General features: G+C 39.0%; 1 protein-coding gene across 2 annotated transcripts; it reads right to left on the reverse strand.

The window, feature by feature from the left end:
• Window positions 1-4,061: 4,061 nt before the first annotated feature.
• Window positions 4,062-23,159, reverse strand: rps6ka4 (ribosomal protein S6 kinase A4). 2 transcript variants are annotated; one of them, XR_014876481.1, is made up of 19 exons: window positions 21,893-23,159; window positions 20,545-20,616; window positions 19,979-20,046; window positions 19,419-19,569; window positions 19,086-19,201; window positions 17,771-17,878; window positions 17,556-17,636; window positions 17,115-17,218; window positions 15,632-15,782; window positions 15,371-15,532; window positions 15,067-15,192; window positions 13,312-13,445; window positions 13,080-13,173; window positions 12,802-12,972; window positions 11,361-11,552; window positions 11,120-11,279; window positions 10,857-11,020; window positions 10,487-10,761; window positions 4,062-6,552 (listed from the first exon to the last, which is right to left on the reverse strand). XR_014876481.1 is itself a non-coding variant. In XM_085174962.1 (18 exons), exons 1-18 carry the CDS (start codon window positions 21,978-21,980, stop codon window positions 10,549-10,551), a joined length of 2,355 nt encoding a protein of 784 aa, XP_085031088.1. In that variant the 5' UTR covers window positions 21,981-23,159; the 3' UTR covers window positions 9,350-10,548. The 2 variants fall into 2 exon arrangements, 1 of the variants encoding a protein (XP_085031088.1); XM_085174962.1 differs by lacking the exon at window positions 4,062-6,552 and having other exon boundaries at window positions 9,350-10,761.
• Between the last annotated feature and the right edge of the window lie 61 nt (window positions 23,160-23,220).

Genomic DNA, 23,220 nt, shown 5'->3' on the forward strand with positions numbered 1-23,220 from the left:
TTTCAAAAGCTCTGGACTGTACAGTTGCTGCTATATAACACATTAGTCAATCTTTCACTCGGTGCTACCTAACACTGAAAGGGGTTAAATGACTTCAGCCCAGTAAGAGGAACCTGTCTGACACTGGTGCAGGTGCAGAGGATGCAACTGCTACATCTAGAAGCTCCAAAGCACATGCATGAATCTTATTTGTTGACCTGCTTTCAGTAACACCATTTTTTTTTTTAGCATTTAAACTCTTTTCACCGTGATCATATTATTATTGGTTAGACTGCTTAACTCTGGCTCTGTCCTCGGAGCTGCAATCTGTCTCTGCTGCATTTCATTTTGTATATGAACGGATGTAGAAGTCAGTGCAGAGATAAAGATATTTCAAAGTATTCCGATGATGCAGTTGTTCTGAGTTTCCTTCCTTTTAGCAGTGGTGCAATTTCCTCTTACATCCTCAAACCATCATTAAAGATCAGAAGATTGATACCTACAAGTATCTAGACACCATTATTAGTAATAATATGAATTTCAATGCCAGGACAGAGTCCGTCTATAAAATGATCTGCCAAAGGTTTTGGTTTTTTTGCCAAGATTGCATGTCTTCAGTGTTGACAGGGGAATGATAGCAATGTTTTCTAAATGTTTGGTTTAGAAAACATTGGAATCTTAACTGTGACCTGTCTCAACAACAAGCACTTCACTATCCAGATACATTATGGACAATAAGAACCATCATCTATAAGAAAAGTCTGAAGATGGAAGTTAAAACTTCCAAACATTAAAAATTAAAAAAATAATCTTGTAACTAACTTTGTAAAGTGAAGTTTAAAGCACAAATATCCAATATCTGGAAACGAGTTAATATCCTCATTTCCAGATCCATATTTTCATTATTAATATTATTATTGGGCTTTGCAGGAGAACATTTGCATGTCATGCAGTTCAGAATAATCCTGAGCCTCGGTGCAGCTCGCTGATCACTGACAGTCTGAAAGAAACCACTCTAATTCTCTTCTCCTCCCTTTAGGCCAGTGTTTTTATAATTGGCTGCCTGTAGACAGCAGGTTTGAGGGGAAGCCAGATGTGTGTGAATGAGATGACCACAATTATTTTATTTATTATTTGGAAGTGGACCAGTGAAGGTGGACAGGAAAGTAGGGAGAAAGAAGGGGAAGAGATGCAGCAAAGGGCCACGGGTTTGACTCAAACTCTGGATCAATGCACTTCTTTAAAATGAATCATTATAATAATGTTATTGTTTTATAACATTTATTTCCATGCATAGATACATGCGTATATTACAAGGAAAGAAACCCCAAACAAAGCCCCCTTTATTGTGTTTTGCTCCTTTACCAAAGACTAACACCACTGGCTGTGTAAACAGGCTTTTACATGTTATATTAGTGGTGTGGTGTCAGCTCTGGGTCTCACAGTGATCTCATAACACACCGCTGGTGTTCTATAGAAGAAACTGGGCTCATGTCTGTATCTGCGCTCTGTTCTGAAAACATATCAATAAGCGATTTCTTGCAGCATGACGGTGCCACTCCTTAAATGTTTTCTCCTTTTGTGCTGCTGACTGAAGGAAGTGCACTTTGTTCTTGGGCCTTGTCCAAGTCGTGCAGAGCGTAATTGATGATTTCGAGCAAGTGTTCCATTCAGATCTGTCTTTGTCGTTGCTCAATATATTACATTTATTCTGTGCAAATCATCCGCCCAGGGACTGATTTGATTAATGGCTCAATGGCACATTATTTTCACAGTATCCGTCGTTTCTGAGACGCTCATTGTGGCCTTTGTGTTCTCAGTGCCAAGCATCCTAGTGACCCCCGGTGGTGAGGAGTTTATGCTGCAGCGTTCAGGACCATGGACAGTGTCAGAGTTTATGAAACTTAACGGTGAACTAATAGAGCGTCGTGGCTCCTTGATGGGCAATATTTCTGACATATATATTATCATGAACCACATATTTTAATAGGCTGTTAAATATTTCATTAAGCTCTCTGATCAGTTAAATAGCTTGATGAACAAAATGAAGCTTAAACTGAGCGGTGGAGCATAAACCAGCTGCAGCACGGAGGAGTTTTAAGTTTTAGTGCGGCAGCACACTTCACTCATTAAAGCTGTGAGGTTTCACACAGCGGCATGAAGAAAAATCTGAACAAACAATACACCTTGAAAAGGACTTTTAATTTTTGGTATGCCACAAATTGTTAAAGCGAAGTTAATAGCAGCTTTGATGGCACCTTCACAGGCGTCTGTACGGCTGTTGATATGCCTAAGCTGACAAAGAAACATAAAAAACACCCAAAAAAGCCAGTAACTGGTGTTTAATTCATGGCTTGTCTGTGCGAAAGTGCGATGTTTATGAGGAAACACACATTTCTTCCTGCAGATACAAAAGTCTTGCCCTTCAGACTGTGGAGCTGCTTGCAGGACACGCTTTGCCAATAAAAGCAGCCTTTGCTGCGGCACACAGTCAGTAGAATATGTGAAACGGTGAGTTTGATTAGCCCCGAGGCTCAGCAGGGGATTCATCTGCTGCCAGCGATCAATAAGGGGGCTGCAAAGCATGCCAATCAGTTTTATTGGTTTCTCCTTGCTTTTGTGTTACCACATGCATCACTGCCGCCAATATGATATTCCCCTGTGTGAGAGTCTACAGATCTGATCCAGAGCAGAAGAAATATCTGAAATTACTGGATGGATTACAATGAAGTTTTGTACAGATGTGCATGATTCCCAGAGGACACTGACCGGTCCACCTGACTGTCTCCTGTTAAATCAGCTCTAGCTTCAGCTTGTCTAAGCTCTCTGTACTTCTCTACAGTAACTCCTGCTGCTGTTTTCTACACTACTAGTGATTTGAATTAAAAATTAAAAGAAAATTATTTTCCCAGTGACTAATTAACAGTATGTAAACCTCAAAACTGCAGGTAACACTTACCTATTTGGGTATTTGCTCCAGTAAAGGCAACTTAACATTATCAATTTGGTTTCAGGCTGAAATTTCTTCACCTTTAAATTTACTAATAATGTTTTTTTCTGTCTTTTTTCACTTGTGATCATTGTTATCTTACTAGGATAATATTTGTAGATCGAATTTTGATCTTTTTTGTCTTTCCCTACATGCACTGATGAGGTTTAGTTCATATTTACATAAAAGACAAAAGCAGGGTGTTGTTTTAAGAGGGTCTAAATTATATCTACTTAACAGCAAGTTGTGGCCCTATCTTTCAGAATACTCTACACAGCATTATGCAGATGATACTGTCATATGTACAAAAGGTTCTTTTTTAATATTTTTCCATGTCCCAACATTAAGATCCTAAAAATCTGCCTTTCAGCTAACAAATTACTGCTGCGTACATCTAATACTTATTTAGCGCTTCTTGGTGTGAGGCAGAAACTCAACATTGAATCCAACTTTTTGGCTTTAACCTGCAATGATCGTAGAGCACTTCAGAAAATATACAACAACATCCCACCAATCCCAAAGGTGCAATGTTGTAGCAAAAATCGAGACTCATCAGACCACGTTTTTCTGATCTTCTGTTATCCAATATTGGTGAGGCTGTTTTTAGCTAACCGTAGCACCCAGTGCAGTCTTCTGCTGCTCTAGACCTTCTGCTACACAATTCAAAATGTTCTACATTCAGAGATGCTCTTCGACATGCTTTGGATGTTACAAGTTGTTATTTCAGTTACTTTTGCCTTCCTATCAGCTCGAACCAGTCTGGCCATTCTCCCTGACCTCTGGCATCAACTGCTGCTCACTGGAGATTTCTTTTTTTCTTTGTGTAGAGAGAGTCCCAGCACAGCAGCAGTTTCTGAAATACTCTGACCAGTCTGTCTGGCACCAGGTTGTCTTGACTATGTCTCCTTGCCTAATTGTAAGCATTTGCTGCCATTTGCACTGAAATTTGCATTAATAAGTAGTTGTCAGTAGAAGATGTCAAATGTACATCATTGTACATTGTTTGATGGACATTGTCTGGCTTCCTCTTGATATCCTGTGGGACCCCTGAAAACAAAAAGTCACTTATTTTATTCAAATATCTTATCTTGTTATAATAAATGTATGCTTTATCCACCATCAGGTAACAAAAACTGCAATTAATCTCATATGATGATACCTGATAACTAATTACTTCAGTTTTGCTCTATTTTACATTCGTGTATAGTGCTAAATTAAGAGGTAAACTCTACACCCACTAAACAGCTGTTTGCTTCTCCTTTCATCAGTGCTTCTGCGAGTGCTACAAACCCTTCACTGCAGTGTTTTTTCACAGGCTCCGGGATTGTTGGTACATGGCACAAGGTGTCTTTTAGTGCCTTGCCCTAAGTAATTAAGGCCTTGCATCAATCAGTGGACATTGTGTCCTTTATTATCCTGATCCTCACGTCCTCTGCTGCTAATTGCTGCTTTGTCCTGAGCATGGTTTCAAACATCCACGTAGCCTAATGGCCATATGTAGCACATAAACGCTCTAAACCTGGTGCTGCTCCCCATCAAGCATCAAATGATGCAGATGAATGATGCAAGGGTAAAATTAATATGAGGTCAGGCATTTTTAAGTAGCTAACAGCTGATTCTTTTAAGCACAGAGACAAATTAATATGTTTCATGGCAGGAGCCAAATGTTAGAGCTGACACGGCAGAAAAAAACTGAACACAAAGGACACCGGGCAGCACGCAGCAGCCACCTAATGGTACAGTAAACTCATTACATAGACATGGAAACTGGGAACAAAGAGAGAGAATAATAAATGTTCAGACAGAAATTTGGATATAAAGAAAATTATTTTTTGCTTTGTTACACCAGCAGTACAGTGAAGTATATGGCAATCAGAAGTGTCCTCATGCAGGGATCAGCACTGTTAAGCAGCTCAGCTGTACTGGAGGCTCAGTAGGAACAGAAGTAAAAGGCTTTGAGGGATAGTTTGAGTGAAAGGAAACAGCCCGCCAATATTTACCGAGGCTCAATTCCCACTGCTGCCTTTCTTCTTACTGCCACTTAACAAACCCATACTAAAAATAGAGCTAATGTTCACAGGTTCAGCAGTAGATGTGAACAGTTCCAGGACACCAAGATCAAGATCAAGTACAGGAATGAATATGCAGCCATTAAAAGACCAATTCTGTGTTCAGATCAGCTCGTGGACTATAGGAAGCACACGTGCAGACGCAATCACGCGGCCAAACATCCGTTGTCATCATGTTTTGATTCACTAAGAAGCAGCGGCAGAGGAGATCCTGAACATTTAACCCACATTTGTATGGAATATTTAACCTTGGAGGAGGATTTACTGTTGTGGTACGGCATAAAAGAGCAAATGGAGAATAATGAAAATAATGAATAATGAGGCACATAACATTAAACCGCAATTTTAATATTATGTGCGGCCAAGTGTGACGCAGTGGAATAAAAAAAAAAAGTGGAATTAAAAAGTGTGAAGCAAAGAATAAGCAGCTCCAAGTCCGAGACCATGATTCTCAGCCGGAACTTGGTGTCGATTTAAAAGTCAGTCTACACTCCTTCCCTCACCTGTGGTCACGAGCTGTGGGTCGTGGCTGAAAGAAGGAGGTCTTGGATACAAGCAACAGAAATGAAAGGGTGGCTAGGCTCTCCCTTAGAGACAGGGTGAGGAGCTCAGTCATTTGCTCCTCCACATTGATATGACCCAGTTGAGTTTGTTTGGACATCTCCTAGGTGAGGTGTTCCAGGCATGTCCTAATGGTAGGAAGCCCCAGGACTCATCCCCACCTCCTAACCCCCCGGAGGAGCTGGAGGAGGTGGCCAGGGGAGTCTGGGCTTCTCTCCTTAGACTGCTGCCCACACAATCCAAATCCAGATAACACATTTTCATTTGTTTGCACGCAGAAATAGGTATTCTAGTTTAACAAATGCACTTCTCATACAGTAATTATTGCCTTAACAATATAACAGGCATGTTGTATGTTTCCCAGAATTTTATATGAAGGTGAAATTGATTGTAGAGAATATACACTGCTCAGAAAAACAAGGGAATACTGAAATCACACATTATTCTCACATCAGTGATAGACATCATCTTTATCATCCAAGAACTGCCTTCACACTCTGGTATCCAACAGCAGTCAGCACATAGGGGTCTGTACGATCCTCAAAAGCCTTACTTCTCCAGACCGTCACTGACTAACTTCCAAACCTGTCTTACCAGATGATGTTCCAGGCAGCATGCCACATCGTCTCCAGATTCTTTCATGTTGTAACCTGCTCTCATCTGTGAAGAGAATGGGGTGCTAGTGGCAGATCTGAAAGTTCTAGTATTCCCTGGTGAACCATAATTAAATTGCACATTGCAGGACTGTGAGCCCACTAAGACACATCAGGCTTACATGCCACCCTCATGCAGTCCATTTCTGATAGTTTCGTCAGAAACTGCAAGAGTAGCTGACTGGAGGTCACGTCATAATGCTCTGACAGGAGCAGGTACCGATCCTGCTGCTGAGTCGATGGCTCTCTAAAGCCCTGTGCAGCTCTCGTCTCCTGGTATCTCCTCCACACATTTGAGACTCTGTTAAGAGACACAGAAAACTGAGTTTTTCAATTTTCTTTCTTTTATTAAGAATTCTGTTTTTTAAACATATATTGCTAAAAAGAAATTAAACAAACACTTTTTAATCAAAGTGTAGCATCAGGTGAGTAAAACTACATTGATATTGACCTTGTTAGTAAAGTAGTAGAGGGGGTTGTTAATCATGGCCGTAGAAGGCGTTTAACATCAACAGGAGGTGAATCTGCTCCTTTGTGCAAGGAAGGACAGGATCAGCACTGCCAGGTCCCCCACTGCTGCCGTGTGCTTTTCACAGATAAGATCATACAAGTACATGGAGACCATAGAAACTCTCGAGTACCATTTTGAGTTGCTGCAATGAAATTTCAACAAAAATGGACTAGCCTGCCACATCATTTTTTCACATTGATTTTTATGGTGTCTTTGAGTTTAGCCCTTCTGTAGGTTGATGATTTTAATTCGCACTGAGCGATGTGGCATCCTTTCATTGTAAAAAGAAGTGCAATGCACAATGACTTGGGGTGGCTGTAGCTCAGGTGGCAGAGCAGGTCAGCCACTAATCAGAAGGTCAGTGGTTCGATCCCAGGCTGTCTCCTGGCTGCATGCCAAATGTCCTTGGGCAAGATACTAACCCCATGTTTGCCTACTGGTGGAGGTCAAACATGGGCCCGGTGGCGCCAGTGTTCCGGCAGCCTCACCTCTGTCAGTACGCCCCAGGGCAGCTGTGGCTACAACGTAGCTTGCCATTGCCAGTGTGTGAATGACTGAATGTAGTGTAAAGCACTTTGGGGTCCTTAGGGACTGAGTAAAGCGCTATACAAATGCAGGCCATTTACCATGAATATAATGAAAATAAACTGTGAAACGTGTATTATAGAGTGCAATACAAGCTAATGCTTAAAAATAACTTTCCTTTTAATTGGATGACACAAAGTATTCATGTATTTGTGTCACTGCATTTAGATTATTTTAATGTTCTGCTGACCAACTTGGACAAATCATCTCTTTCACACCTCCAAGCTTTACAAAATGCTGGGACTATTAACACCACAGTGAGTACCCTCACATCACTCCTATTATATATTCTTTATATCAGCTCCCAATAGATTTTAGGATTCATTTTAAATTCTTGTGTTAACACGCAGAGAACTAAGCAGCCAAGCTCCAGATTATATATCTCAGCTTCTTACAAAATACATTACTGCTTGCTGTGTCACGAGTTTGCGAGGCGTTCACTGTACACGTCTAAAGACTAGTGGTGTACAGAGCCTTTCAGTTTGTAGCACCAAGGCTGCAGAAAAGTCCACCACTACAACTATGGATAGTTGACTCTGTGGACTGTGTACAGCATTTTGTGACTGTCTTAATTCAATTTGTATCTTTACTTAATTACTTCTATAACAGGATATCAGCAATACGATTTAAGCATGTGAAATGTCATTTCACCCCAGAAGAATCAGTGCTCTACATCTTAAATACAAGCAAGCTCTTGTTTTGCATAAACTAAAAATGTGTATCAAAATAAATTTTACACAAGAAACTATTTTAACCTCCTAAGACCCGAACTCTTCCACAGCATGCATTTTTAATTTCTCTTTGATATTTGGGCATATTGGGGCCCGATGAACGTAAAAACAAAGAATTTCCAGATTTTTTTAAACCTTTTTTTTGTTTTTAAGAAAAATAAGAGCCACATATGAGGATATTCGTTTAAAATTTTGATAGAGCAGTAGCAGTATAATGTCCTCGTAAGTGGATATCAGGCCCATGTAGAGCAAAACTGAGTATTTTAGTTTAAATAACTCAAAAATGTGATGTCCACATATGTGGACGCCAGGTCCTAGGAGGTTAAATCACAGATGTATGAGGGAATGTTGGCCACTTCCCTCCCTCTGTCAAAAAAAGGTACATTCATAAAATAGCCTTAATCAAATAGAAGTGCTATCAGGGCTCGTGCAAAATGAAGTATGTTTGAACAAATTCTCATTTGGGGTCTCCAACCCTCTGAGCACTGCGATTCCAAGCGTTACAGCACAATTACAACACCGAGAAGACAAACCACACAGGAATCTATTGAAAAGTAATGTTTATTTTGCACCAGCCAAAAAAATAAAATAAAAACATTGCGGTGCAAAAAGACAAATCCCAGCAACAACACCAGAGACAGTGCAACTCAGTAAAATAATGCTCGGGAAAAGAGAAGAGAGAATATCTATGACAACCAAATAATACCAATATCAATAAAAGCAGTTTCTTAAGTAAAAATACCAAACAAACAACCGGTTACCTTCAAACAGACAACGGCTTCAAACAACAACAGGAAAATATTACAGTAACTTGCAATTATGCTTCATCTGGTTCAGAAATATCAACACAACCAATCTCCCATCGCCACTCAGTTATCATACAGCAACATTCACGCCTGGCTGGTACACAACAAGAGCCAAATTATGATAATCCCATTACCACAGCATTAAAATCAATTACATGTAATAAATATCAGTGAAAGCACCTTTAAAGCTGAAATGTGTGTTAACTGATCAACTGACTGTGCAACATGTAAAAAAGAAAAAAAAAGAGGCAAGTCCATTAAAAAACATTACAATATACCACCCAAACAGCTGATCAATTTCAAATCATTACATACATTATTTTTTCTCTAAAGCATGATGATTATATACAAAGCTATATACAAAAAAAAAACAACCAAAAAAGTCACAATTAGGCGTCTCATTCTGAAACGTAATTTGAAGTTCAAAGCCATAAAATGTTTTAAAATCACTTCTGTTTGATTTGATACCATCAGGAATAAAAACTGTAATAATCATTCAAAGTTCACAAAGGCGATGTGCGTTCAAAATCACCAGCCACATTTGGCTTCCATCTACGTGCAAACACTTGAGCTGCACTTGGTAGCGTAGAAAAACAGAAAATACTCCAAGTAATTTTTTTTTCAATGACTCAAAGATACCAAAAATAGAAAAAGTTCTTACAGTCCATCATCACAACAGATTAGCATGCTAGAAATTTTCAGACAGGCACGATAGCGCGAGTAATATACAGCAAGTATGATGAAAATCGCACTCCACTGCATGTCTGCTTCTGTGTCTCCATGTCTTTTTTTTGTTTTAAACAGCTGCTACTGTTGGACACATCTTGTCACACAATCAAAGCACTTCTTCAGAGCCACATAATCCCAGCTCCTCAAAGTGTTCAGCGGGATCCGTACAGTGAGTAGTGTACTGCAGGTGCAGCTTCTTTGCAAAGACCGACAGCATTAATCATCCTATAGAATCCTTAAGGTTTTGCACGCCACAGTAATCTCTCTCTGTGCTCCATCCTTCCAGAAATTTGCTGCTTTTTTTTTTTTTAAACCATTTGATCGTTTGACATTCTCTGCAAACACCTGAATCTTGCTCGCTCTTAACAGAGCACAGTGTCGACTTCTGCAGTTTTTGTGTTAATCATTATATTTGTGGCAAAAAACTCAGCAGTACAATCAAAGAATTAAACCTGCAAATTACTGGAAAGACTGTTCATTTGCCGTGTGCAAATGTGTGCCTCTTCACAATGACTTAATGGATGTATTCACTTCTTTTGCTTTGTATATGGCTTCTGCTTATTTATGGCTCCTTTTTTCCCTTTTCCCTATGTAGCCAGGCACTGTTTCTTACCCACAGTGAAACCAGGTAAATGTCTCATTTTTAACTTTTAGTGTGCGATCTCACCAAAATAAAGTGAGTGAATACTGAATAAGTATTAAAGGTTTCTGACAGTCAGGCCTCCTCTTCCACCACAGAAAATACATGTTTTGTTTTTTAAAGAATACAGCGTGAGGAATGAAAACCTGCAGCTGTTAAAGTGGAATTATATTTTACATGAAGTAAAGACAGTGTTCTCATTTGTCAGTATGCTTTTGCTTTTTTTAACTGACCGCTGGAGGACATTGTGCTACCGTACAAGCACGTAACACTTTCTCCCTCCTCTGTTGCCAGGCTAGCTCTGCTTTGGGATCACGGCTTGCTTTGGCTGTGTTTTGGATGCTGTTGCAGAGGCAGTGGAGGAAGTGGAAGAAGACGAAGAAGAAGAGGATGAACTCCATCGGGTCTCTACTCCTGTGCTGGTCATCTTCATCTTTCGTCGTTTCGCAAGGGGAGCATTGTCGACACTTTTCAGAAAGAAGCCTTCTCGCTTACCTCGGTTGAAAGCCTGGTGAGAGTGGAAGGCGACAAAAGTGAGATAAAATACATTTATTTAAGATTCTTTCTGAGACCTTTTAGAAGTTTTTCACACCAATCTATTACCTTGTAGGTAGCATTGACATAAGTGCGGACAGTGGGCCCACTGGACTCAAGCACATCTGGCGTGCACAAAGGAGTGGTGGACATTGATGCTCCACCCTGAAGCCAGCTGTTCTCTTTCAGATCAGAGAGTTTGAGACGGCTCTCTGGATCCACTGTTAGCAGCCCTTAAAACAGGAAAAGAGACACAAACAAGCAAGCAATAGAGGAAATTCAACAGGCATTTATCTCAACTAAAGCAAACTAAGAACAAACATATTCAGTACCTTTAACAAGCTCTTTGGCATCCTCTGACACACCCTTCCAGGGCTCCCCATCCAATGAGAAATCCCCCTCTTTTATTTTTTGCATGATGTCGGCAGCATATGATGAGGTCATTCCACGCTGCTCACTCTGAAACGGCACCTGGCCTGAGAGCATGGTGTACTGAGAAAGACGCACACAAGGGTCATTAGTAATTCAGTCAGCCGAGCTATGATAAAAATCAACATATTCAGATTCAATTACCAGGATGACCCCGAGACTCCAGAGGTCACAGGATTTATCATATCCTGCACTCTCGAAAAGCTCTGGTGCAGCATACTGCAGCGTGAAGCAGGGAGTCTGCAGGGGGGCACTGCCTGCAGGGCACAGGCGAGCAAATCCAAAATCTATTACTTTCAGCACAGATTCCTCCCCCTCATCTGCAAACAGCACGTTCTGTAAGGTAAACAAACAAAAGCCATGAGGATCAGCTCTTATTTTACTTACACATTAAGATTCAATTTTCCTGACAGAGTAAAGACTATTAGTAAATACGAGTATGACAGCCACCACTGGTTGGCATGTACCAGAACTTATGTGTAAACAGACAGTGCAAATAAACAGTTCTAATCCTTTTAGGTGTGCATCAAAATAAAAGCCATACTAGAGACATCTTAAAGTTATTAGGTGACATTTGCCAACATGTCTCATTCACAATCGTTATGCACACCATATAAAAGCCTTCTTCAGTTGATTAAACCTTACAGCCGTGTGTGTGTGTGTGTGTGTGTGTGTGTGTGTGTGTGTAATTTGCTGCTTTCATTTTGAAAAGCACCACAAAAGTCACATCATGCACTGTTGTCGAGCAGTATCCTGCAGAGGTGAAAAATTAAGCCAACAGAAGTGCCAAAAACTGCTGTTCCTAAATCGGCAATTTGAGGCTGGCTCCTAAAACAATTCAGCCTTGACAGACTTCCATTACAAAAAAACTAAACAGCATTAAATGAAAACATGTTTATAGCCTGGTACAAAAGTGGTTTTGACGTCTGTGGACAGCTTCCAATTTTATTTTTGTAATTTTTTTCTAACTTATTAATTTAAATGCTGAAGTTACTGGCACAGCTGCTTTGGGTCCAACAAAAGGAGCAGCCAATCAGTGTCTGCTAGGTTTCACGTCCACAACTTAAAGTCACTGAACTTGCTCCCTCCTACATGTGTGTGCTGCTGGGGCCTTAAAGAGCATTTTAAATTGAATTATTAGACAAATAATATTTGTGCTTCAGTTTTGGTGAATTCATTTGTTTTTAGTGTGTTACCTCTCCTACTTAAGGCTAATTAGCAGATATCTGTGTCTGTTCATTGCTCACGTATGGTAGTTGATACACCAGTCTGTCATTTGAAAACATTAAATTTACGGAGAAGCTTCAAAATGCAGTCCAAAAACCACTGAGTGACATCATGATGGCAACGTCCATGTTTTGGACAATCAGTGATTGTCGCTCTCTCTCTCTTTTTTAAAAAAAAAAACTTTTTAACCCGGATTACATCATGTAAAAGTCATGCTGAAAAAATAATAACGTCACACACATCTCTCACATACGAGACAGCAGATCCCCAGTTACAAGATTCTTTTTTTCTATCTTTTTAAACATGCGTGTTATATACATATTGTCAGGAATGATAAAGTTATCAAATCTCCACCCACCTCTGGTTTGAGGTCTCTGTGTACGACTCCAGCCTCGTGCATGAAGCTGACAGCTGAGACCAGGCTCTGTAACAGCTGACTGGCCTCTGCCTCGCCAAACAGTTTCTTCCTCTTGATCCTTTCCAACAACTCCCCACCTCGCAGAAGCTCCATCACTAAATATGTGTGATACTGACAGAGACATGCAGAGAAGGCCATGAGGGGTGATGTTTTTATGTGTAGCTTAATATTGACCAATACATCATTTTTATCTTTATCCTATGTATTGTCCATTCTACCTGATCAGTAAAGATGTCATACAGCTTGACGATGTTGGGGTGAGACTCACACTGCCTCAAGGCAGCAATCTCTCGATGAGTGTTTGCCTCCATTCTAACAAAGAAAGACAACATTAAGGGCATTCAGTCACCTTTACTGTATCACAGTACCACTGGAACGTAAAGTATTGACACACATGGACACAGATCTGTTAAAGAGCACTGTACTAAGAAGTATTTCAGCTCCTCTCACCTACGGCTGACGATCTTGACGGCGTACTCATGGCCAGTTTGCTTGTGTTTGCATTTCCTGCACACAGAGAAACTACCTTCGCCTAGAGGTGGTCCTTGAAAACACAGCTCATAGTGCTGAAAAAACTGGGATTCCTGAACAAAAAAAACGTAGCATTGAGCCATCAAAGGAGATTATTAAACTTCAGGCAATAGACACGGCCCCAGCAAAGCTAAAGGGATACTTTGACCTTTACATGAAGCAACCTTGAAATTCAGCTCCCACATTTGTAAAGAGAAATACCTTAAAACTGAATAAGTAATTTGGAAAGATAAAACATGTTGTACTTTGTAAAACTTTGTGTTTTACAAAGTACAACATGTCATCAAACTCTACGTCCTCAGGCAGGTCAAACTGGTTAAGACATTTTGGCCTAAAACAGGAATGCTTGTTAAGCACTGTTTGTAAGCTTTCCTCAAAGTCCACATAATATGTTTTTGCCAATTTTCTGTCATATCTGTATATAAACCTTTACAACACTGTATTCTATATTAAACAGAACAAAAATTTCAAATAAATCATGAAGTCAGCGTTTGTGCAAGTAATTTCTTTGAGAACAAAGCTCAGCCTTCAGATAGCTTCAAATTTTCCGTTTCAGGCAGCATTTTCTACTCACTCATTGTCATCAATAGATTATCTCTTATATCATCATCTTAGACAAACACATGACTCTGACTGTGAGCACAGAACGCTCACCAATCTGCTGTTCAAACTTCCTGTTTATGACGGGAACCCAATCAGATGACTGAAGGGCTTTATTCAGATTGTGGGTAAACTCAGGGGCCTCATCTTGGCTCAGTATAAGGTTACACAGGATTATTTTGAATTATGAATATACAAAGCTACTCTAGTACAGTCTGAGAGTCCGATCATTGAGCAGGAGCACAGTAGATCCACTTTAAATTGTGCCTCTTACATGACTATATTAATAAGTAATATGTATAAATTTATCACTAGCTGGGTACACTCTCTATATAAAGAGATACTTTCATTTTTAATTCCCCAACTATATAACTTGGATAATAGTTTTGCTTTAATTAGTATTTTATATGTAGTGCTTTACAAAAAAATAATCCTTATATCTTACACCGCTATTATCAGGGAAGGAATTACTATAAAATAACAATTTTGGACTGATCTAAAAATACATTTCACATTTGCCTAAGGAGCTTGGAAAGAAAGCGACTCGACCTATTTAAATTCACTCTCTTTCCAAGCTTCACAGACTACCATGACCCGGAATACTGAGAACCTTCACAGAAATTTTACTTTATCATATAAACATAATTTATTGTTTATCACTGTAATTAGAATCTGGATGACAACAGTATTTTAAAATTCTTTTATAAATCGAATAACATAAAGTAATAGCTGCGAATTTCTTTGACTTCTGGAAGATTTTGGAACATTTTTTTAAAAGACGAGCTAAAAATATTGCTGAGTTGAGTCTGACACCTTTCACACGCAGGTGATGAATGTCAACTAGACAGACTGACAAACTTTTTCTGTTCCAAATAGATTTTTGTGCTGTTTACCGAGATCAGTACAAAGTGTCTTGAATATTATTTAATAATACAAAGCATCCTGTCAGATAAAACAAGCCAACTTCAGCTAATAATTTAGCTTCTCCTGCTCTTTTCCTTCTTTTCTGTTAATAAACAGTCCTGAAACCAAACATATCACAGAATTATTTGAAAACACCCATACAGATCATACCTGTAACATTGCGCTGCGTTGGACAGAAGCAGAAGCTGGTCGGTCAGCACCAATTTGGGTTTCAACAAAGTCTCCCATGACTGCGTTCTTATTGAACAAGATGGAGGGTGCAATGAAAGAATAGCCCTAAAACAGAGGAGATGTGTTAGGTGTAACTATGATGTAGCTCACTGAAGAATTATTACATCCTTTACTTATTAACAAGCACTTGTTGCACTTTTCAGATTGTAAAGTTAAATAATGCTTACAGGTCATGTTTGTAGAAACATTTGATAGAATCAATGTGGAGGTGATGATGACTGACCTGGAACAGACGATCTGTGCTCGGGGGTGTGCTGGCTGGAGAATAAACAGGATCCATCCCAGTGAATTCCTCTGCAAAGTTCCCCACATCGAGTTCGCTCTTCAGCTCTGGCTTGAATGGACTTGCAACCTTCTTTTGTGCTAAGTCATCCCAGTTCAGTCCCTGTGAGGCAGAAAAGGAGAATGAAAGAGTTACAGATGAATGAACTGAGGTTACAGGGGAAAAGATGTTTAAGTGATAGACAGTTAAGGGACATCGGACCTTGAAGAAAGGATGTGCCTTGATATCTTCAGCCCCCCGCGGTCCAGATCCCAGCCTCTTGTGGGGATCTTTCACCAACAACTTTTTCAGCAGATCCTGAGCAATGGGTCCAATCATAGAGGGAAACGGCGGGTCACAGCGCAAAATACGTCTGAAGGGCAAAGGGAAGATATAAACATTTTGCTAACATACAGACAGAAACAATGGACAAGAATACAACTCTGTCAACATTCATGCTCCTTCAATAATGGCCGATAAGATTTTTTACACAACATAAGGCACAAAATTATTCTTGGGATCATGCAGAAATTGTGGCATCACATACTTTGCCCAGCAAAGCTGCCACTAACTCTATTGTTTACAACACTCTCAGTACTGTTTCAGCAGCACTGAAAGTGTCGCAAACAGAAAACACATGACAGTTTGAGGAACTAGTTTCTGAGCCAACTAGTTTCTGAACTGTTGTCGTGGAAACTTCATCGGCAATGACCTTCATGTTTTCCTTTTCTATATACATTTACAATGTAAAGAATGTAAGAATGTTCTTTACAATGTAAAGAATGTCAGTCAATAATATACACAACCCAAATTTAGAAAAACTTGGGATGAGCTAAATATAAATCCTGAATTTCATAAACCCATATTTTATTCACAATAGCACATAGAAGAGATGAATATTGTCCCATTCTTATCTGATATAGGATACTATGTTCCTCTAACTCAGGGGTGCCCAACTCCAGGCCTCGAGGGCCGGTGTCCTGCAGGTTTTAGATGTTTCCTTGATCCAACACAGCTGATTTAAATGGCTAAATTACCTCCTCAATATGTCCTGAGGTTCTCCAGAGGCCTGATAATGAACTGATTACTTGATTCAGGTGTGCTGACCCAGGGTGAGATCTAAAACCTGCAGGACACCGGCCCTCGAGGCCTGGAGTTCGACACCCCTGTGATATAGGATCCTATGTTCCTCTAACTCAGGGGTCCCCAACTCCAGGCCTCGAGGGCCGGTGTCCTGCAGTTTTTAGATGTGTCCGTGATCCAGCACAGCTGATTCAAATGGCTAAATTACCTCCTCAACATGTCTGGCAGTTCTCCAGAGGCCTGGTAATGAACTAATCATTTGATTCAGGTGTGTTGACCCAGGGTGAGATCTAAAACCTGCAGGACACCTGGAGGAGGCCTGGAGTTGGGAGCCCCTGCTCTAACTGTTTCTTTTCAGTGTCTTTTGTTGCACCTGTTCACCTTTTTAAGATGTGCAACTACACTAAATTCAAATTTTTCTTAAAATGGTACATATTCTCAGTTTTTTAGGTTCATTAATTTTTTTTCACTCCCATAAAATCAGCATCAGCATTTGTCCCAAAAATACAGTAATGCCGATGGGTTCATTTATTAGTAAAACACAGCTAATACAGAGACAATTTGAATGAGTTAAGAAGGGGCAGGCAGATGATTTATGGAGATGGGATTGAGCAGTACTCACTTTGACACCTCGCTTTGGGAGTTCCTCTCTCCCTCCAGGGTAAAAGGAGACGCACCCGTCAGCAACTCAAACATCAGGATCCCAAGACTCCACCAATCTACTGACTGAAGCAGAATACAGCTTGAAAAGCACAATAAAGAGGACAAGGAATTTTCACTGTGTAATTATTTAAAGGTGGGTTTTTTGAGGCGATACTGCCTTCCATAACAAAGATATTAATCTCATCTTTGATTCACCACACTGGCCCAAAGTCATGAGTCTTAAAGCATCTGTAGTGTTAAATGTTTAAGCCTTCCCCGTATACTGATACATGTAAATATAAACATTAATTTAAATATTATTTTGCGCATAATATGTGACCATTCAAAATCTTTCAAATAACCGATGATCTTAACACCAAAACCTGCATTTGCTCCCTTGTTATTCTTTTTTTTTTTTTACCTTGCCATGTCCTGATTTCCCTCTGATGATTTCAGGAGCCATGTACTCAATGGTGCCACAGAAAGAGTAGGTCCTCCCCTTCTGTGATGATCAGAAAACAAGCATACTCAAAAAAAAATGTATTTCAGTTTGAATTGTGATAACAGTTAAACACCCCAGGTATTATTTACATGTACACATTGCTATGCTCACATTGTAGTTTTAGATTTACTTACATCTTCTTCCAGAAACTCTTTGCTGAGCCCAAAATCTGTCAATACCACATGGCCATCACTGTCTAGAAGAATGTTTTCCAATTTGATGTCTCGGTACACAATCCCAAGCTGTACACAATGAAAATTTACCAGTGGCATTCATGTTAAAAACTGTAATTTGTGAACAGAGACAGCAGGCAGTGCAAACAGAGAAACCCTAAAAACATTTTTACAACCAAAAAAGGAAAAAGTGGCCACTTATGTATCTGTTATTTTTAGTAATCACAGCATTTTCTAATCCCAGCTAGAGGTCCTAATCCCAAAATGTGTCAAAACAAATAACTGTCCAAACAACAGCAAGCCTATAATGCAGGAAATACTAGTCCCCAAAGTTGCTGTTGTTAAAATGCTTTTATTTGATATTATTTATAAAAGAAACGACTCGTGAAAGTCTGCAGGATTTTCAGCCAATGTGGCTGGACAATTTCTTTGGACACTAATTTAAACACAAATCCACTATCTCATAACTTAAGTGCTGCAATGTGAGCTTAGGATACCTAGTGAAGGTCATAATTTACAAAGAGATGGCTGAAATGCTTCCAAATAAAACCCTCAAGAACACACTCATTATGTTTTAAAAAGGACCTTGAAAATGCACCCAATCACCCTCCATGTAGTGGTTTGTGTAACTACTCAAAGAAGTCATGAGTATCATTTAAGGCCACTGGTGCACACCTACTTTAAAACTAAATCTAAAACTAAAGTAGCTGTGAAACATCATTAGGAAACCACTTCTATGAGCTTCAGAGTATTTCTCACAATAAAGAAACTCAGACTTCCTGTTCAGCACTAAATGACAAAAGCTCTAATAATATAAAAGCGCTAATATTGCTGGCTTCAACAGACCGTTTACACAATGAAAATTTACTGATGTCATTCACTTTAAAAGCAGTATTATCTGAGCAGAGAAAGCAGCATGTGTTATGTATACACAGAAACACAATATTGCTGACTTTATCAATCTGTATACAACAATGTGAACGCAACCTAGTGTTTATGGAGCTAACGTAACATTAATCTGGTGAATAAAGTTAAATGCTTGACAGATGAAAGGCTTACTTCTTTAACCATCAGCTTGTTTTGACGAAACCAGAGCTAAAAGACCACAACCTATAGGGCTTAAAATAGGAGTAAGTTGGGGTCTCTGGCCTCATAACCCCAATTCTATGAAAAGTATCATGTCGCTAAAATGCTTAGTTTGTGTAAACAGCGGGCTCTAGCCAAAATTAAAGAAATAACTCTAGCATGTGTAAAAACTGGAAACAATAATCCTCACCTTGTGCAAGTGTTCTAGAGCCAGAATTATTTCTCCAATATAAATCCGTACTGCCTCTTCTGGAAAGTGATCCCGCTGGTACAAATGAGTGAACATCTCCCCACCGCTCACATAGTCTGTACTCACACACACAGACAAATACACAGGGAGCTTGAATAGACATAATACAAAGAACTACACAAACACACATTGTGCAAAAAAGAAAAAAAAGAAATGCCAACAAAAACACATACAGTATAAGACAGAAATATAAAGAAGACCTTCAGTGTTTCAAGAGAGAAGAGTTCTCTATATTTGGTACATTTTTTCCAGTGTCCCACCCCGGTGTCTCACCCAGGATGAGATGTAGTTTGCTCTGAGTCTGAAAGGCATAGTGAAGAGTAACCAGGAAGGGAGACTGGCGGATGTGCTCCAGGACTTGTCTCTCAGTGCGAGTATGTTCTGTTGTCTTTGCCTTCTGAACGATAGCTGCTTTCTTTAACACCTAGGGCAGTGACCAAAATAAATTAAACTTCTCCATTCCTTCCATGAACTTTCAGTGAATGGCACTTCGCTTTGGGGTGTGTTGCAACATGCTGCAATCATGTCCAAGAGAAGGACATTATACAACCCAACTGCTTGCATCAAATCCAAAACGAGCAAATAAAATGGAAAAAAAAAAAGATCATTTCTTGGTTTTAACATCTGATGTGCTGTCACTGTACCATGTTTAATCTAATATTGGCTTTAGATAATTAGCCAACTCATTTACATTTTACACAGAATGGTTATAAAATGTTAATAAAATCATAATAAATGACTTATTTTAAAGCACAGACTAGTAATTTACATTTTTAGCTAAAAAACCTGCTTTAAAATGTACATTCATTGAATTACAACACTAATAAACTTACCTTCATAGCATAGAGCTGGCTCACATCATGGCCGCTGTTCTTCCTGACCAAAAACACTTTCCCGTAAGCTAGACAAACAAATATTGAAAATTACTGCCAATGGTAAACAAGCAAACACAGCAAACACAGATACACCATCGGATTGTGCCTAAAAGAGATGGTTTCCACTTCAAGACATAAATACTCGGTGAACAGGCGGCAAGATTAATCAAATCTGCAGAAATCTGAATCATTCTCACTCATTAAATTTAATTAGGTGTTCATTTGTTGATGGAAATAGCCACCAGGATCTCCTGTAGCTAATCAGTAACATCAACAGCCTATGGATTCCCTGTTAATCATCAGATATTTTTTATGCTGTAACATTTAAATGAGGATATAAATGACATGAAACATTTGAACTTACAAGCTACAAATATCAATTATAAACACTTTGCCTTCAAAATACTATCCAAGCCAGGGGAATCAACCAAGTCTGCTTTAAGTATATCTCATACCAGTACTTGACCTTTGACAACAGCTTCATCTTCATTTCATTCTATTCAGTGCTACATGCAGATCCTTACCTCCAGTGCCCAAGACCTTCAGCAGCTCAAAGTTCTCCATGCCGACTCTTTCAGTGTGACCTGTAAGGTTAGCTAGTGGTAGAAAGAAAAATAAAAGACAAGAACAGTGTTTACATTTCTATTTCTGTTCAAGTTTTTGTTTTAAAAAAGACAAGCCACACTGAGCTCTATCTTTTAAGGGAAGCTTTCTACACAAATAAAGTGGTGTATTTTTCTGGCTGGTTTTTCCCAAGTATATTAAAATACAAAAAGACATACCATATGTCTTGATATTAGCAAATGCTTTACCAATTTGCCTTTTCTTGTGTTATAATCCATGAATGCACTTTGATGTACCCTCTCTATAGATTAAAAGGTTGCTCTACTTAAAATCTACAATCTATCCAGTGAGCCACTAAGCAGATCACTTCACCTGTGACAGCTGGTGAAAAACATCCACTCACACTGTTTATTACACTACAGCCACATTTACAGCTTACTACTCTTGGAGGGAGAGTACAACAGCAATTCTCTGATTTATTTGATTTTATCTGTGAGGATTTTTCTTTGTAAATTTACACTCTAAAATCAATTCAATGACAGATGCATTGTCCATTAAAAACCTATGACAAATTCTGTTCTTTAGTCTCTAATGCAAGCTAGGTGACCTAGATTGATTAAAAGCAAGTAAAACACGATAGTCTTTACAGAACAAAATATCTTTCATATTAAAGCAAAAATATTGATAATCCATTACAATCTTGAAAAATATTGGCTCGTTAATTTCTAATGCCCCCCAAATAATCTATTTTAAGTTGATTAAAGTCTAAGATTATTTTATTGTTTCAGTACACTATATACTTTTCACATGCCCCTCAGCCTCAAAACAAACACACATTCACACAAAAGCTTAGCAAATAGCTAAACCAGCTCACAAAGCAATGTTACACAAATCAAAGAAAAATCTGAAAGAAATGTAACAAAGTCATATCAAAGAAAACTGATTTAAAATTCCATCATGTGCATGGAGTATGTTTAGAGAAACATTTTTTTGGTTACATTATATTTCGCTGCTTTATAACTTTAATTTAATGCAACTCCAGTGTGTGAATATATTGTACAGCCCACATATAAATACACATATATATGGAAAAGGAAAAGTATTTTAAAATCGGATGAACGTTTTACAGAAAAAAAAAACTGATGTGGTGATGTAAGCTGTGGGGTTGAACCAGCACATCAAAAAAGGAACAAACTGCATTCGTGCGATATTATTTAAATGATGAGATGAATTACAGTACACAGATGTTTCCTTTGTGGCTATGGTTATGATTACATACAGTGATAACAGACAATATGACTGACTTACCATTGGTGATTTGGTGCTTGACAGTACAGGCCCTTTCATTTGTTTTTCCATCAGAGTCTTCACTACTATCAGATGCGTCCCCAGACATATTTTAAAGAAAAGTGGACTACAGACTTTGCGATGAAATTGGTTTGTCTGGTGTTTTCTTATTAACGAGATTTTGCGTTTTACACTCAGCAGTTAAAACAATCTACTGTGGCTGCATTGTGAAGGAGACAAGGATTATCAAAATGAGCGGACAGCTGTATTCCAGACAATGCTGTTGCCCAAACCTTAATCCCCACTCGTTTGGCATCCTGGTGTTTGGCATTATTTATCTCATGTGTTTGGTCGAAATCAATCAGAAAGAAGATTCATATCCCTGCTACTTAGAAGATGTTTTTATCCCGTTACTGTGTCAATGATCGTCGGTATTAATTAAGTACTCTGAGTAACTGTATGTGTTATCTGCAGTTGAAATTTAACTAACAGTTTAAGTTGCTAATGTTAGCATTAGCTAAATAACTAGTCATTATTCATAACTTAGCTGACGTTAATTGGTAATAACGTTAAACCTTCGGTTATATAAGCGACTGGTCAAAACAACGCGTTATAGTCGGTGTGTAAACAGCTTCAACGCTAACTACCGTATAATAACAAGACGTGTTACCTAGCCAGCTGGTGTGGTAGTAAATTGGCAGGGTAGCGGTAGCAGCTAACTAGCAAATGACTGCATTTGTCCGTCAAAGTTTGAACGTTAGCTATCCGCTGGTGTTTTGTTAGCAGTGTTAACTGGCCTCTTCAACTACCAGCGAACTGACCATGTTGGAAAAGGCCAGTTTGGGTAGTTCTTTGTCTTCTTTGTCACCAGTAGTCACCAACTAATATATTCGTCCATTATGAAAATTTCTACATCTCACTTTATAATTTTTGTCAGCGCCTAGCAAACTGCTAACACCAGGATGCTTCCGACAGAACCTGGGCGACGGTCAGTCACGTGAACGACTGGAGTGGGCGGAGCGAGATTGCTCAAGAGCTCAACGGAATCTGGCAATTCTGTGCCACAAACACTAGCTCAAGTTTTGCCCAGTAGTTACGACAACTGTCAAATATTTTCTCTCCATTAATTAAAAAAAAAATCTACTAATGTTTATGCTTTTCATTTGTTTTGCCACACTTTGTCTTCCTTTAGAAAAAAAAAGAAAGAAATAAAAATTTTCGCAATGCTACTAATGCCTATGTCTCTGTAGGTTTAAATCTTATTTTATACCTAAATTCACAGGGGTCTAGATCAGTCATTTTATCTATCACTGGTATGCAAGTAGTGCAAGGCATGAAACTGTAGGTCT

This window comes from Neolamprologus multifasciatus, chromosome 10 (assembly GCF_963576455.1).
Source record: "Neolamprologus multifasciatus chromosome 10, fNeoMul1.2, whole genome shotgun sequence".
NCBI classification, from domain to species: Eukaryota; Metazoa; Chordata; class Actinopteri; order Cichliformes; family Cichlidae; genus Neolamprologus; species Neolamprologus multifasciatus.